This window comes from Myxine glutinosa, unplaced genomic scaffold (assembly GCF_964187855.1).
Source record: "Myxine glutinosa unplaced genomic scaffold, kmMyxGlut1.1 SCAFFOLD_765, whole genome shotgun sequence".
Lineage (NCBI taxonomy): Eukaryota > Metazoa > Chordata > Myxini > Myxiniformes > Myxinidae > Myxine > Myxine glutinosa.
The window spans coordinates 67,427-85,000 of record NW_027616860.1 but is presented as its reverse complement, the minus strand read 5'-3'; the positions used below and the strand labels follow the sequence as shown (position 1 = coordinate 85,000).

At 46.5% G+C, this 17,574-nt stretch overlaps 1 protein-coding gene across 1 annotated transcript in view; it reads left to right on the top strand.

Moving 5' to 3' along the window:
• Positions 1-16,488, top strand: part of LOC137414209 (V-type proton ATPase 116 kDa subunit a 1-like) — a 20,269-nt gene extending 3,781 nt beyond the window's left edge. The window contains exons 3-4 of the mRNA XM_078768960.1: positions 14,259-14,466; positions 16,309-16,488. Coding sequence (XP_078625086.1) covers positions 14,259-14,466; positions 16,309-16,473 — 373 coding nt within the window. The 3' untranslated portion in view covers positions 16,474-16,488. The remainder of the gene's footprint in view (positions 1-14,258; positions 14,467-16,308) is intronic.
• The last annotated feature ends 1,086 nt before the right edge of the window (positions 16,489-17,574 follow it).

The window sequence follows — 17,574 nt, the reverse complement described above, 5'->3', positions numbered from 1 at the left end:
ACCGGCACCTCCCTTCGTGACACGTTGATGGGGCCACGCCTCGCTCCGACAACTCCTCCCCCTTTTTCTCCAGTTTGACCGCGTGGTTAATGGCTTTTGGAGCCAGCGCTGTGGCTGGCAGAGACGCGCAATACACTTTGGAGGGAGGCTACGCCGCAAAATGAAGGGGATTTCAAAAGGGGCCTAGGTTATTTGATTAATGCAACACAGAGTCAAACTATTGGAAACAGAGCCTTACCTGAAACACATACTAATGAGATAACTGAAGAAGGTCCTGTGGTGTCCTACGTGTTGCAATATGGCCTAACTTGGGTGCGACCTTTGACCTTTTGAAGATGGGGATATTTACAGGGAATTATTTACAAGGCTTATTATTTACAAAGTGAAGGTTCTAAAAACCGTAACACTGCACCCGCCGCTCCCTCCAGGCACGTCCCGTGCCGCACAAACCTTCAACTTAGTGTGACACTCAGGTGTGGTTACCCTCTACTTTTCACCTCACCCTGAGTGCGACATTTTAAAAACTAGATATGTCCACCTGCTGCGTTGCATTCTATCTAACTGACTCATGCCCACAGAATAACCGAATTGCGGAATTAATTTTCAAACTAAACATTTACGGTGGGGAGCATTATCTACAAAGAACACGATTTTGATTATTTGCAAAACTACACCCAGGACCTGTCTTTTCGGGAAAAAAAAGCAGAACTTTTGAAAAGAGGAAAGGTCATGCCATGCACTGCACTGTACCGATACACCATACCACAAGCACCAATGAACAAAATGCATGAAAAGCACCAATAAGCACCAATAAGCGCCATCACCAAAAATGCATCAAGCATGAAAATGCATAGTCAACACATTTCAAACAATAATAAAATGATGCCTTGTGACGTCTTCTCCGCTGGGCCGCTGGTTCTGGTTGTCTTGATACGTTTTTTTTTTTTTTTTTTTTTTTTTTTTTGTATACTGAATCGAGGCTCGTGAAAGAGCTAACATTTATTTCACAAACAAATCAACCAGACAAACAAAATATACAAAAAGAGGGAGCGGAAGACAAGATGGGGAGAGAAGGGGAAGCACACAACCACAACATTTGAGAGCAGGGAGAAGTGTGGGAGGGAGAGGGCTTGGGGGCAGGAGGCGTGGGAAGGGGATGGGGTGGGGGGGAGAGGTATAAAACACAAGGGGACCGAAATTAGCGGGGGTAGAAAAGATCAAGGTTTTGGATGGGGGAGGATAAGAGATGGTGGTGAACAGCTGTTTTAAAGACCTGGAGGGTGGAGTGGGATTGAAGAGAGTGAGGGAGTTTGTTCCAGAGGCGGGAGAAAAGAGGAATGAAGGAGTGAAGGTGAGCAGAAAGTCTTGATTTTGGCAATTTAACCATAAGAGGGTTGCAGGCAGATCTTGTGCGACCTGTAGGAATATTTAGGGGACAGAGCCCAGAGAGGGCTGGCGGGGCAAGGCCAGAGAGGAGTCGGTAGAAGACGGAAAGACCACCAACCTGCCTGCGGTGAGTGAGTGAAAGGCCCTTGGAGTTAGCTTCATCGCGGGAGATTCCAATGATTCTGAACGCTTTGGTTTCAACAGCGTGAAGACGGGCTAGGTGTGAGGCAGGAGCACCAGACCAGAGGGGAGAGCATTATTCCATAGAGCTGCGGATGAAAGCCTTGTATGTGGTGAGGAGCTCAGGTGTGCCAAGGAAGGACTTCGCACGACGGAGGATGCCCAGTCGGCGACTGGCTTTGGAGGCAAGATTTGAAATGTGGTTTTCCCAGGAAAGATCATGGCAAATAGTGAGGCCCAAAAGCTTGAGTGACAGAACTTCTTGGAGAGGATTATTCAGAAAGTGGATGGGAGGGTTTTCCAGTCGGTCTTTTCGGAGAGACATCGTAAGAGTGTGAGATTTATCAGGATTGAAAGACATGTTCCATTTATTTGCCCAGTCTGTGATTTTGTCCAGGTCTGCAGAGAGTGAGGAGGCTGCAGACTGCCGATCTGAGGGATGAGGAATGGAGCGACAGAGAGTAGAGTCGTCAGCAAAGAGATAGAGAGGATTTTCAAGAGAGTCAGAGAGATTTTGAAAAGGAAATCTCTTCCTATTTAGCATTTAGCGGAGAAAGCTCAAATTACTGCCTATTTAGCAATTAAAAGAAAAGGTACAAACTGCGTCCATTTTTAAAAAAATTACGGCCAGCAGGGAAGGGTGGTCCATCTGCATGGCTTAGGTGCCACCTCAACCGTGATCCACAAGCAAGATTTCCACTGGCCACAATGGCCGGTCCCCAGCAGAGGTGCCAGGCCACAACCTGTGGGCCATAAAGTGGTGCTCGGCCACAAAAACGTGTGGTCCATAAAGTGGTGTACCGGTCCAGGCAGGCAAGCAGTGAGGGTGCGGGCGCACAGCTGCGGGCACCTGCGCACTCCCCCCGGGCCCAAAATAAACAAGTCCGTGAGTGGGGGAAGGAAGACAAGCAAAGCAGCGGGGCAAGGCCGCAAGAGTACACATTAAAAACAAGGCAATGCAAGGTGAGGTGCACTGGAGAGCGAGCGGAGAAAGCTCATCCGTAGTGTACGTCCCACCCCCCCCCCCCCCCCCCCCCGTCACCTAACCTACCCTTGCCCCTACCCCATATTTACACAATTTACAAATTCGTCTCTACGTCCTGTCTTCCCCATATCTCCCCTAATACCAAATTCGTCATCAATCCCTCTAAACCAAATTTGCCATCAATCCCAATTCCTCATCAATCCCTCCTAAGGAGGAAGAGATGGAATCACAAGCACAATGTCACCCCCACGTCATGATGCGTTTTACATCCCAGACATTTGCAAAAAACTGTGGTGTGGAGTCCTGTCACCTTGGTGAGTGGATGCGGATGGTGCGAAGAGACTTTCAATCCTAACGACCTTCTAAATGACTTTAACACACTTTACACTACCCGGGGTCTTTCCCTGCAAAACCATTGGCCATTTTTACTCTATGTGGTTCTAAGAACCGAACTCCCATTGAACATACCGTGGTGCTCACCAATTTGGGGTCTCACTCCCCCGATTCTACTCCCTGTGCCCTCGCACAATTTCCGGGCTGGGTCATGTGGCTCTCCCAGCAGGTCCGCTCACCTGCACACCTGCGCCACTGTAGTTGCCTCTCGAGCTTACCTGCTCCTCACCCTAACCTACCTGGGGAAAGCCCTTTGGCGCTCTCACCCCCTACCGCCCTCTCTGGCATCGGGCTACCCGGGTCCGTCCTCCGGATCCTCGGGCCCCATTGAACACTAACTGGCTCCCAGAGCCTACCTGCGGCCTCACCTGGCCGACAGACTAACAGTGGCGGAGTGCCCATTTAACCATACGTACTAGCAGGCCACACGCCCAGCCAATTTCAATCCACTAATGCACCCCTCAAGCAGTACTCTGCTACTCTCGCACCACAGATGCCAATATCCAACGACAATTTACCTACTCCCTCTACCTACTTTTAAACTACCCTCCCCGGGTATTCGTGAAGGGGGTCCATCCTTCCCCCACTCACCTTTTCGCACCATACACTCCACTCCACGTATTCCACACTACTCATTCCACACCATCCATTCCATACTCCATTCATTCCAGACCATCTATTCCATGCAACCATTCTCCATACACCTGTATTACACTTGCACACCTTGCAAGCCATTCATTCAATACAATGCCATTCATTATGCTCACCACAAAGAACTTCCATACCAATTCCTTGTCTCATCACTCTCACTACAACCACACTGCATCATCTAATCTAACTACTCCCTTCTGAAACTCGTGCTCCCCGTCTTCCCTTATACTAAGCACTCCCTCGTCGTTATCATCCATCTAATCTATTCTGCGTCCCCTCTACAGGTATCAATGTCGCTACTTAAATCTACAGTTACCTATTGTCATTTTCTAGATCCCTAACCATTAACCAAGCCCTCCCTGGCTAGGTTTTCACAGCCATAACCCCATAAATCTATAGCTCATGTGCTCCATGTGAGGTGAATGGTAAAACTACCATTCGCCATCACTACTGCTACCATCAAATGTCCACTATACTACGAGCCTCGGTGCGTCAATGCATTCTCACAGCTCGGCTTCGAAAAGCCGGGCAATGAATACGGGTGGTTTGTCGCTTGCAGGTTGGGTCCGTCCGGCATCGATTCAGGGGAGGAGGTTTTGTCGGGCCAAGGCTCCAAGCACAATCCCGGAGCAAGGCCTTGCGCTCCCAAGCGCGATGGCCCAGCCTTGCCCGGCTGGAGCGCCGCCACCACAAGGGGGCGCTGCTCCGACCCCTCCTCCTTCCCCTCGAACCGGGCCGCCCGCTTTGCCTGGCAAAGCGCGGAATTGACCGTGCAGGGCGGAGCCCGGCCCGAATCGTGCACGATGCTCCGAGCAGGAGCGACGCAACTACGATCCCGGCCGGCTCCCGCAGCACACAAAGCCCGTCACGGACCGAGAGCTCGCGTCAGCTAAACTTCGGCCTGAACGCTGTCCCGGTCAACGTCGATGCTTCCCTCGCATGCTCACACCATGCGTTCCTTTCGTTACTCACACATCCAGGTGTGCCAACGCTTTTCGTACATCCCACGCAATTCTACTCACGCACATTCTTGCGCATCCATTCTACCATTCGCACACTCTGTTACACACTTCGTAACACACCTCTCTCACGCACCGTCTTGCGCACTCTCCCTTGGTACGTACTCCGTACCACTCATGGGGGTGCACTCTTGCATCCACCCATTCAACGCACACCTACTCATGGGTGTGCAATCCCTCGTTGCACACCCAATCACGCGTTCCACCACCAACTCAGGTGTGCCTCCTCGCACACGCTCAACCATTCCAGGTGTGCATTCTTTCTCACTCGCCACAACCAACTCACTCTCCGTGTCACAATCACTCCCACTATCACACTCTGTCGTGCATTCTCCCTCGCTCTCGGTTTCACTTCCATATTCTGTCGTGCACTCTTCCTCACACTCGGTAACACACTCGCGCTCTGGCGCCATTCGCATACGCGCGCCATTTCCACTCACACAGCGCACCACGGACCTCCCACAAACGCCCGCGGTACGCTGGAATCCCAAGCACACAAAAATTCTTTTTGCGCTGAACACCTTTCCGCAAAACCTCTTTGCACTATATACAGCCCGAGTCACCTTCGGGATTCTTCTTCCTCCCCGCTCCAACACCTGCAAATCTTTATTCGGGTTAATAAGTACGGCATCATGATGTGAGCACAGACTTTGTACATTTTCCATCCTTTCCTGCCGCGAGTGCTTTTCTAAGTCCGTCTCTTCCGCCCCAATTTCCACTATTTGTTCGGTTTTAATTTCTTTTTCCAGCCCAACGACCGCCGACGCGCTCAAATTTTTTTCTTTTAATTCTGCGGCCGTTGGCTTTTCCATACCCCGGGTCGCGATTTCTAGACCCGTCCACGTGACCATGCCTTGCTCCAACTCACTCAACCCGCGCTCCTCTAGCCGCGTTACCTCGTCGTGCACAAATGCGACCCCCTCGCTCAACCTGCGGTTAACCTCCCTCTCCAATTCCTTTGTCTCATACGTGGCCTTGTCCCTCGCTAGCCCCTCGTTAATTTCTTTGGCTTGGCCATTTATGTCCTCCAATTGGTCCCCTACTTTGCTTCCGAATCCCTCCTATTTGCCTCTTAACCCCCCAAATTTGGCTTCTAGCCCCCCAATTTCACTTCCCCATTGCTCCCCCATTCTATTTTCCAATCCCTTGAAGCTATCTTCTGTTTTGACCATAAAGGCCATCATGTGGGTCACAAATAGGCCCCAGTCCACTGGCGCCGCAGGCTCGGCTGCCGCGGCCACGTGCGCAGCGCCGCCATTTTGTATGCCTGCAACCCCCACTGCTACACCCTCTTCAACCTCCTCTTCCATTTCTCCCACCTCTTCCCTGGGGTCCTGGGTTAATTCTAACCCCTCTTCTATCTCCTCATTCTCCCCTACCGGCATCCGATCGCCTTGGGTATCCATGGCACGATTTTAATTTGGATGTTAAAAATAATTTTGTCCGCTCGAAATTTTGACTAATTTTTTTTTATTTTTTAGATGGATTAAAATTTGGTTCGGGTCCCAAATCCCACTCCTGACACCAATTGTTGCGGATCCGGGGTACGGCACTCCCGTTACCAGGGGGGGGGGGGGGGGGTTAGTCCCCTTGTCTTTTAAGCTGGCCGTCTCCGATCCTGGAAATTATGACGTCACTTCCGGTCGGTAGTAGCCAGGGTCATTGGTCAATGCAGTCCCAAATACCTGCTTACTAGTACCGACCGTAAGCGAGGAGATAACTCCCACCCGGGCCGCAGCGTTAATGGATACGCCGAGCGAAGCGAGCTGCGACTCGGACCGTTAACAAAAAGACTAACCCGATTCTGAGCGGTTCTAATCGTGCCACCGGTACTCAATGGGGAAATCACGAAGACGATCAGACGAGAGGAAACCAAAGTAAAGGGAAGAACAAATATGATTTATTACTACACTGTACAATAAAAGAGGAAGCGAAAGGAAAAGAATGTACAAGCAGAGGAGCAAAAGGACACAGGGCAATCTTATACACTCTTAAATATCACGCCCAGGACAACACAAACGGACTTACACGAAAGGGTAGTGGTAGGAAGGAAGATCCAGGCAAATGGTCAGGCTCCTCGTCCGGTCCCGACTCGTGCCGGGGTGTTGAAGGGAGCAGGCCGGCAGCGCGCCGCGTCATCGTTGACCACGAGCGGACGTTACAGATATATCGGGGGACTGGGATGTGGCACACGTAATATGCAGTTCGTGCCATCTCTGTCTCTCTGTCTCTCTGTCTCTCTCTGTCTCTCTGTCTCTCTCTGTATCTCTCTCTGTATCTCTCTCTGTCTCTCTCTCTGTCTCTCTCTCTGTCTCTCTCTGTCTCTCTCTGTATCTCTCTCTGTCTCTCTCTCTGTCTCTCTCTCTGTCTCTCTCTGTCTCTCTCTCTGTCTGTCTCTCTCTGTCTGTCTCTCTCTGTCTGTCTCTCTCTGTCTGTCTCTCTCTGTCTGTCTCTCTCTGTCTGTCTCTCTCTGTCTGTCTCTCTCTGTCTCTCTCTATCTCTCTCTGTCTCTCTCTCTGTCTCTCTCTGTCTCTCTGTCTGTCTCTCTCTGTCTGTCTCATACATACATACATACAGACTTGGCATTTAATATGGAATATTTTTTTTGTGGGGGTGAACTTACTTTTCAAGATGTCTTAGAACCAAAAGTTCATTGGAATGATGTTGAAATTATTCTAGATTTTGTTAATGTGACCTTTAAAAGAAACAAAAACCACATTTAACATTTTGAAACAAATAAATTGATCCTTGAAAGTGATGTAAACTGATATCGAACTCAATTCATGGACAGTACTGTGTTAAACTTCTGTACGTTTTCCAGAAGTATCTCTTTATTTTGCACATTAGCCAAATTTTTTTAAACAAAAACAAACGTTAAATTACGACTGGGATTACGGACAGTAAAATTACAATTCAGTACTTCGTGTAACCCCCACGAGCATTCAGGAGAGCACGTACACGTTGAGGCATGCTGTTCACGAGATTTGCCAAGGTTTGGACAGGAATCGCTTGCCATGCAGTTACAATAGCCTGGTGCAATTCACGCACAGAGGCAGGCTGCTGGTCCAAGTTGTCGATTTGACGCGTTAATTCTGCCCACAAGTTCTCTATCGGATTCATATCTGGGGACATGGCAGGCCACTCCATATGCTCTCCACCACGGTCAGCAAGAAAGTGTTGGATCATGCGAGCACGATGAGGCCGTGCATTGTCATCTTCGAAGACAAAGTTTCCTCGAAAGGCTGCACGAACAAATGGAAGCAATGTTTCTTCCAGAATGGCCCTGTACTTGAACTGGTTCAGGTTTCCATTCAGAACAACCAGGTCAGTTTTGCCCCCTGCATGAAAAGCAGCCCAAACGGTCACCCCACCACCTCCAGCTTGGACTCTTGGCACTATACAATCTTTGTTGTAGGCTTCATGCACTTGCCTGCACACTCGGACGTGACCATCTTGACGATAGACCAGAAATCTAGACTCGTCACTGAAGATCACGTGATTCCAGTGTCCTGGGCTGCCATTGACGGTGCTCTCTGGCCCACTGCAATCGGCGCTGGCGGTGTTGTCTGGTCAGGCATGGCTTTCTCAGGGGACGCCTGGCACGATAGCCTGCTTGAACCAGTCGTTGGTTGACTAGCCTTCTGGATACAGGCACATTTGTCAGTTGCTGCCACTCAGCCGTAAGCCGATTAGCTGACTTGGTACGGCCATTGCGGACTAACCGGTGCAGCTGGCGGTCATCCCTCCTTGTGGTTCTGCGGGGACGTCCTGGCCTCGGTATTGGAGTAGGGACACCCCTCTGAGCATTTCGTTTCAGGATCTTTGACACCTGACCTTGAGTGATGCCATACTGCCGAGCAATAGCATGGTGTTTCATGCCGTAATTTCGTAAAGCCACCACTCAATGACAAACAGCATTGTCGAGTTGACGGACCATCTCCAGAGGAAGCGGCAATAACTTTTGGAGACATGCAGCAGTTGTTTTCTACTAATACAGAACGCAACAACCCTTGTATACTCGACTGTGAAGCCAATCATCAAATGCACCTGTCCGTACATTTTGCCACGCCACCTGTGATATAATCCTGTTGTTGACTTCTTGCTGCGACAGACAATCAGTGACATGGTTCTTTTCACAAATAAATCACCAAAGTGTAAAAGAAACTCACCAGATTGATAAACTGAGTTAAGAAAGTAAACCCAAGTCAAGAAAAAGAAATATTCCATATTAAATGCCAAGTCTGTATATATATTGTTGCGGTTTTGAGAGTGTACATATGACATCATTAAACGTTAAAGGTTTGCCCCCATAGTTAGTCCACAAGCTACACGAAGGCCCATTAGAATTAGTTATGTCATAGTATGTGTAAGAGTAGGCCATTTCCCTCGTGACATCTGCGTTGTGTAAAGAATTAAGCTTAGGTCCTTTTCATTTTTCGGCCACCCTTCATTTTCATCAATGGGCAAACTCGATCCCGTGCCCCATTTTGGCTGATCCCTCCGTGTGTGGTGCTTTGGCTTCCAGCAGCATTAGCTGCCCTTTGCTTGCTCAAACTAGTCGGGTAACCACGAGGTAGGCCTGAAAAGGGGGAGGAGCGCGAGGGTCGAGGTGTGGTCGCGACAAGCAGTGCGTCAGAGGCGGTGACGGTTAGGGCAACAGCCAACCAGAGTTCGGTGGGCATGGCATGATAGGGCGTGGCAAGAAACGTCTGGTGAGTTCCAGAGGGTTCCAAGGGCGTGGCAATAAAACCCTGTCATATATATATATATGACAACAGTCCTCTCACGCCGGGTACGACTGACAAGCCAGATCATGGAGCTCTTTGAGCTCCAATGGCTGAACAGTTAATTAATCCACAGTGTACGGATGGGGATTTGCCCGTGACTCTACACACATAGAAAAAAAGAATCAATGATGCAATTGGTTCACGAGTTATCAAACAGAGTGACCACTATATTCGTCATGGGTGTGTGTCTGTCTGTCTGTCCGCAGCATAACTACCCGATGATATCATCTGATCTTGATGAAACTTGGGTAGGAGGTTGCTGTCATGATCTAGTTGTGTCCTGCCTAGAGTGGGCGTATTGCGCCCATTGTGGGCGGAGCGACGCCCGAAAAAGATGTCTTTTTAGGGGGTAATTGAGTTCAAGCAACATCGTCTCCGAGGGAGTTGGTGGAATCTGACTGGGGTTTCTGTATTTGGTTAGGCCAATGTCATGTGTCTAGCCCCACGGAGCTCGATTTTTCATTTTCGCCCCAAGGTCAAGGTCACAAGGTCACTAAAGAGAAAAGTCGATTTTTGATGGTTTTATTACCTTGTTCGCTTCCTGATAGGGTGAAATGTCATACATGATCTTATATTATCACATACATCATGAAATACAAATTTTCCAACAAATTTCAGAATCTTTGACCTTTGAAGGTCACAAAGGTCAAATTTTCAAAGTTGTCGTAATCGAACCGAATTGTCGGTATTGTGTCGCTAACTAAACTCATAACTGATTATACATTCTTTTCTATCTCATTTCAAGGTCAGTAACCTTTTTGACATTTCCAGGCCAGCACCACACACAATTACGTACAGCTGGCCCTTAAAGGCCTGCGCGCGCAGCGCATTGGGGCCCTTTGTAAATAGGCATGTACACCGCATGTCAGGGGCCGACACCTGCCACGTGGGCCCCCGATCCCCCAGTCCGGGCCTGTTTCGGTTATAGTCCGTCCTTTGTCATTGAATACCGCTCGCTCGTGAACCATCGTCGTCTCCTGACTTGTTATGATTACGATGCATGATCGTTATACCTCTAGAAGGAAGGCCTTCAAAAAGTGAAATACTTGTGATAAACAGTTTTGATAATTAATCTGATCATATCTTACCTTGCGCTAAAACAGGGAAGCCGGGTTTACGAGGTCAAGACAGAGTGGGGGGGGGGGGGGGGGGGGGTGGAGAAAGGGAAGAGGAACAATGTACAGCACCTAGAGGGTATAGCGGGATTCCTGTGCTTTTCTCATTGGTGTGGACATGTGGTTGTGATGGTGGTTTTAGGAAGCAGTCGTCACCAAGACGTTCCTCAAATTTGCCAGGCTGAACCCGAGTTGGCCACTGCTTTTCTTCAATATCTTAATGTCCAACCCCCTCCATCCACATTGTGAGCTCACAGCACATAAATCATTCCAATGCAAGGGCCAAGGTGGAAGACATTCTGTGGGGAAAAATGGCTTGCCAGAGAATGTCGCTCTCTGTCCTGTTTTCTTGTCCTGCTCATCTCTCCCCTGTTTGGGCACTCTTGTACGCACACTAATTTATAACTGTCCCCAACTAATGGAAAAGAAGGAGAGGAGGGTTCCCATGGGGAGGGCACAATAATGGACATTTCCAGGATATGACAGGTTCCACACCTGCTTCCTCTTGCACCTGCTTCCCAGTATTATCGTTATTCCCTCTCTAGCTTAAAACACAAAAATTCTGCAAGACGGAATTGGTAACGCAAGTCATGCGACAAACTGCACTTTTCTATACCATATTTATGAATATTTAGATATGAGGTACGCACATCATGATACAGTACATTAAATATCACACTCGGCGAAATGTAGTTTTGGTGTCTGGCCAGAGAATATCAGCTGAGATATGTCGGGAAAGGCTATTTTGTGGGGAATTTCCTTTCTATTAACGTTTTCCATGGAATATTTTATTTGTGAGCATCACATGCACATGCAGTTAATTTGGCAAGCTCAAATTCAGATGAATCTTGTCCAGTTGATGTCATCAGCTCACATTGACGTGTTTGTGCCACCATCATGGTTAGCAAGCTGGCCCTGGCAAATGAGCTTTAGCCACCGAAGAATTACCGAAGAAGAACCGAAGAACCGAATCACCGAAGAAGAACCGAAAAAGCCACCTTTAGCCACCCGACTTTTCTGAAATACCGACTTCTTTCCTGGAAGTCATAGCAGTGTCCATATGTTTTTGTTTTTTTTACTCTCCCACCCCCACCCCCCACCCCCCTTCCCTCGCCCCAAGTCCTCTTCCTCCCACAGATCTCCCGATGTCCCTGCTCTCAAATGTTGTACTTGTGTGCTTCCCCCTCTCTCCCCATCTTGTCTCCCCCTCCCTTCATTGCATGTTTTATGTGTCTGTGTATGTTTTCATGTTCAATGTGCTTGCTCTTACACGAGCCTCGATCTTGTGTACAAAAAAAAGAAAAAAAAGAATATTGTCAGAATTGGGTTCAATCGCCTTGTCAAAGTATGCGCAACCTTCGACTATGTTGCCTCCAATCCCGGTTTTGGTTCAAACCTGTGTGCAGATCCAAGCTTTGCTGCGCCATTTAAATAACCCTAGCTCTGCTGATTAGATAAATTGTGGCCGCTTATTGTTTCTGACTGTGATGTCATTGTAAAACATAATTGTGTGCATTACTGCAGCTTGTTGTACTGCAGTCCCATACTTGTTGTGTGCATTACTGTCCCATACTTGTTGTATTTCTGCTCATGTATTGAATGTCGAGTTGATACTGTAGGACACTCGGCCTGCTGTGCTGTTGATCCCCTGTTGATCGGTTTCTTCCCTCGTATCCATTCCCCTCGCTTCCTCCATTACCTAAAAAGAACAGCATTACAGAATAATGTGCAGAGGGTGTCAAAGTTGGTTTACAACATTCCTGTCAACAGTTAAGCCCACCCGCCATCACTTCCACACAAGCTCTGCGTGAGACAGAAATTAATATGCGCAGTAAAAAATAAATCACCAGCGTTTGACATCATACAGTATCGGTGCATCAAATCCCTTACCCTGCTTGTGCAAGTTTGTAAACATCACAACTTGATTCTCAAAACAAAAACCTACAAAAATAAAAATAAAAGAAGATGGATATTTTGGGTCTTCGCATTAGCCAGGTCCACCTCTGATACCTGCCAAAGGAGCTCACACATGACCTACAGCTTAATGAAGAAATTTTTAAGTTTAACGGTTTGCCTAATTGGATTTGATGTCCCGAAGGAGGGATGCAAATGAGTTGATCACGTGATGTGCCGTGATCCCTGCAGCTCTACAAGACTGTGGCAGCAACACAATTGCAAGCAGCATGCCAGGAAATGGGGGAAAATATATAGTATGACAGTATTTAAAAGGGTCACGATCGCAGCCCGCATTGAACCGGGTGTTATGATTAACAGACTTTTCATCTCGTGGGTTTATTTTTATTTTTAATTAGCGGCCGATTATTCTGATTGCTCTAGGCATCAGCCATTAAAATGCATAATCAAGGACAAAAGAGGAAATTAGTGACCAACGGAAACTGTTGTGAAAGCATCTATGCTTTCTGTGAAATATATATATTTGATGATGGATTGAATATGTGTTGGAAGGATTGCTTGTATTTCGAGAAGGCTTTTTTATTTCGACTTTTAAAACAGAATCGAGATCCTTGAGTCGCTCACATGATAGAAATATTAAATGCAGGAAACGCTTCTCGAGGAACATCATTGAAAAAGCTTTTACCCAGACCTTTTTTCAAAGTTGTACTGATTGGAGTATCCGCTTTGAGTCTGGGAAGACGGTGGTTCAAACCATGGCTGAATCGGACTTTAAAAATGGTACGTGCTGCTTCTTTGCTTGACGCTCAGCAATTATAAAGGATAGAGCATGGGAAAACAACGTTTTGTTAGCAGCCATTGCACAGGCTTGATGTGGGACTAATGGCCTCCTGCTTTGAAGCTCCTCGCAAGGAAACTCCTGTTCGTTAATGCACCAACCACAGTTGAAGACCGTTGTGCGAACTGCAAGTTATTGACTTGCGACGGGTGTCTGCATGATGTCGCTGCATGATGTAAAAAGCAAGGAGGTTGTACTGCTGATGTGCTTGAACGAAAGGATCCGATGAATTGTGTTTCATTCATTTGAGCATGCACGCACAAGGATGAGAAAATGGAGAATGTCCAAAGTATCTCTGCGTCATGCGTGTATGGTTCGAACTTCCTTGGGTATGAGTGGTGGCTCCATGAGGAAGCACATATTCTCCCAGTGTACTCTGAGTATCTTTATATCCATTTATGCTGAACTTGCCATATTTGTCGGTATATTGATTTTGGAAGATGGCTGAATTTAGGGGGAATCTTCTGTGGCGATATCAATGTCTTTTGGGTGATTTTGAGTGATATTATTTTTAAACTATCTGTTGTTGCAATGATAAATCCAGCAGCACAGGCTGTTATTTAATTTGCCCTGATTATTCATGGTCATCATGCAATGGATTAACCTCCTTTTTTATTACATGATGAAAAAAACATCAGATTTACCAAAAAAACATTAACAAAAAATGTTTTTTTAAAAATAAAATACATATTTTTACAATAAAAAACATTTGCAAAAAAATTACATTTTCCCAAAAAAATTTTTGACAAAAAATAAACTTTTTTTTTTTTTTTTTTTACAGAAAAGAAAAACATTTCAAAAACATTTATTAAATGATGTTCGTCATTACATGATGTCACAGTTGGAATGATGCCAAATGGTGGCCCTACTCAAGAATAACACTTTCTAGGTATCCAGGTAGAATAACGAAGGAAGTCAAAAAGATGTGCAGTACTGCACTACTAATACTATCTACATTTGGTAACTTTGCTGTGCATTGTTACATTGCAGGTACTTCAAAAACAAAGTGAACATTTTCTGCCAGTTTCTGCCTGAGATTATTTTCATTATGGCTCTTTTTGGATACCTCGTGGTATTGATAATCTACAAGTGGATCGCTTACACGTCGTATATGTCTAAAGACGCCCCGAGCCTGCTTATTGCATTCATCAACATGTTCATGTTCAACAACGAGGATGTCATCATATACGGAGCACAGGTGAGACTGGTCAAGGTTTTATGTACTTTCTGGTGATTTACTGGGTGGGTGCGGTTACTTTTATTCTTATTGATCCGTGGTTTGTATTGCTTCCCAATTAAAGTTAATTTATAATTAATTATCCAGGGTATTGGTACCCAATGGCCGACTGTTTTTAAAAAAGAGGTTTAGAAGCTGACTGCTCCATGTGGGATTGTGGGGATCTTGGGGGTGTGGAGATGGGGGAAGGTCAAAGTGTTGGTGTACATCTATTCCACTACTCTGTCTGAATTTCCTTCCGGTATCGGCACTTGCGCGTTGGAAATTCCACACACATTGTTCGGTACATCTGGAAAATAAATGCAGGGTTATTCAAGGCTGAATGATGTGAAAATATAGAATGAACGTGGCTGTGAGGCTGGTGTCGATTGCACCGTTGGCATCAGCCATTCCACCCACATTGTTTGGTACACCAGCGAGATTATTCAAAGATGAATGATGTGAACATATAAAAAATTTCTGTGGGTCTATATCGATTTTTTTAGTCTATATAGACTTAGGTGGGACAGCTCACTTCAAGGAATGAATAATAATGATGACAAGTCAGGAGACGATGATGGTTCACGAGCGAGTGGTATTCAATGACAAAGGACGGACTATAACTGAAACAGGCCCAGACAGGCCAGGCCTGGAAATGTCAAAACGAAGGTTACTTACCTTGAAATGAGATAGAAAATAATGTATAATCAGTTATGAGGTTAGTTAGCTCCACAATACCAAAAAATTGGTGAAAAATGAAATGAAAAAAAAAATGAAAAATCGAGCTACGTAGGGCTAGACACATGACATTGGGCTAACCAAATATCGAAACCCCTCTCAGATTCCACGAAACCCCTCAGAGAAGATGAAGCTTGAACTCGATTACCCCCTCAAAAGACATATTTTTCAGGCGTGGCTCCGCCCACAATGGGCGCAATACGCCCACTCTAGGCAGGACACAACTAGATCATGATATCAACCTCCCACCCAAGTTTCATCAAGATCGGATGATATCATCGGATAGTTATGCTGCGGACAGACAGACACACAGACAGACAGACGCACACACATGACGAATATAGTAGTCACTTGATAACTCGTGAACCAATGATATGTTGCAACCACTGCTTTTGTGTGTATTGCAAGTTTGTAGCCTCATCTTGTTTTGTCAACACCCTGGTGTTGGGCTAGCGGCGAGGGTACCGGCTTAGGATCCTAGGATCCTGGGTTCGAATCCCGGTCGATCGCTGAATTAACGCCAGGGGGGTTGACTCAGCCTGTCATCCTTCCGAGGTCGGCTAATTGAGTACCAGTTCACTGGTAATTCCCTGCTTGTCGTAAAAGGCGACAAAAAGGGTTGGCGGCAGGAAGGGCATCCGGCCGTAAAACATTGCTTCAAAAAGGGGACCAAAAAACAACAACAACCACAGTGCCCGAAAAAGGCCAACCCCCGCTTTGCGGGGAAAAATGGCCTCTAAAGGTGGTTATTTTTTTATATATATATACCCAGGCCAAATAATTCAGAGACGAACTTGGAGATATGTCGGTATATTGATTGAGAAAGATCATTCTTTTGAAGAACATTTTCCTTAATGTTCGATTTGTTGTTATTATAAGTAAGTGAAATGTGTGTTTTTCGCCATCGTTAAACAAAAGAGACTGATTCTGCCTTCCTTAGCCGTGTCATGCGGTCATGGAAGTGGACCAAGCAGGTGTGTTTAAGGTAGTAAGAGGCTAATTGCTTTGATCTAAGTGTTGAGATTAATCTCCACTGGTCAGGCACACAAATGGATGTGTTTTCGTCCTCTGTTTATGCACGTGCAGGTTGAGGTTCAGTATTTCCTGGTCATCCTTGCCCTGATCTGTGTGCCATGGATGCTGCTCATCAAACCTATAATTCAATGCGTTGGCTACCGCAAGACAGAGGTAAGCTTTGTTTACATCGTGTCTTTTTTTTCAAATCTACAGATAAACCTCTTTTGTTTATAACATTCTCAGCTTATTGAAAAATGAGGTGACAAGGGGTAACTGGAGCGACGTCGATGGCACTCCATCGGAAATCCCCATGCTTCCCACCCAAAGCAACGTTGAAAGATCTCAAAAAGTTCCATGATGAATGACCTGATATCAAATTTCTATTAAAAAATGTTTCCCCTATTTTGACCCTTGTGACCCGGAAGTCCCCCTCACTGGGGGCATGGACCGGGGGTCAAACGAAAAAAAATGGTTACATATTTCATGCATCCCGCAATGTTGGTTGCATATACTGTACAAAGTTTCATTTTAAAATGTTTAACAATGTGCCCATGATCTGAGATATAGGTGAAATGTCAAGTTGAGGTCCTCGAGGGAACGGTGGCATTGAATATATTGCGGGTGGAATTCAAATGAATGGTGGTTATTATGCAGCCCGTGGCTTCTGGTTGTATCATTTTCTGGGAGCACGGCTGCCGCTGATGCAATGCTTCTCGATAACCAGTCATCTGGTACTCATTTTGTGGAATTCGGAAGGATGACAGGCTGAGTCAACCCAGCTTGTGTTAATTCAACGGAATGACAGGGGCTCAAACTCAGGAACCTGAGATCTCAAGTCCGCCACCTTAACCGTTAATCCAACACCAAGCTTATAATTCTGATGAATAATAATGACGATGATACTTTTACCACCAATTACTATTTATATTACTCAGACTACTGAAGAACCCATCCTGATTGATGGGATCACTCCCCCAGAATTGTGCTTTGTTCGTATGATTAATTGCAATACCCCTTCACACCGAGAGTGGCATTATGCTGTACATATTTAAACACAGAGATGTGGGGTCTTCACCCACACTGAACTCCAGGGACGATGTTTTTTTTTTCTTGCCCACTAAATACTCCCCTTCGTTTGGCTTGGGATCTTAAGGTCCTGAGTTCAAGCCCCATTCATGCCACAATGACACCAGAGGGGTTGACACTCAGCTGGCCATCCTTTCGAGGTCGGCAAAATGAGTACCAGCTTGTGGGGAGTTGGCCAGTCGAGTTTCCTGCATAGGAGTATACACATGTCCAGGATTGTGCCCCTCAGCCAATGAAACTGCCTTGGCA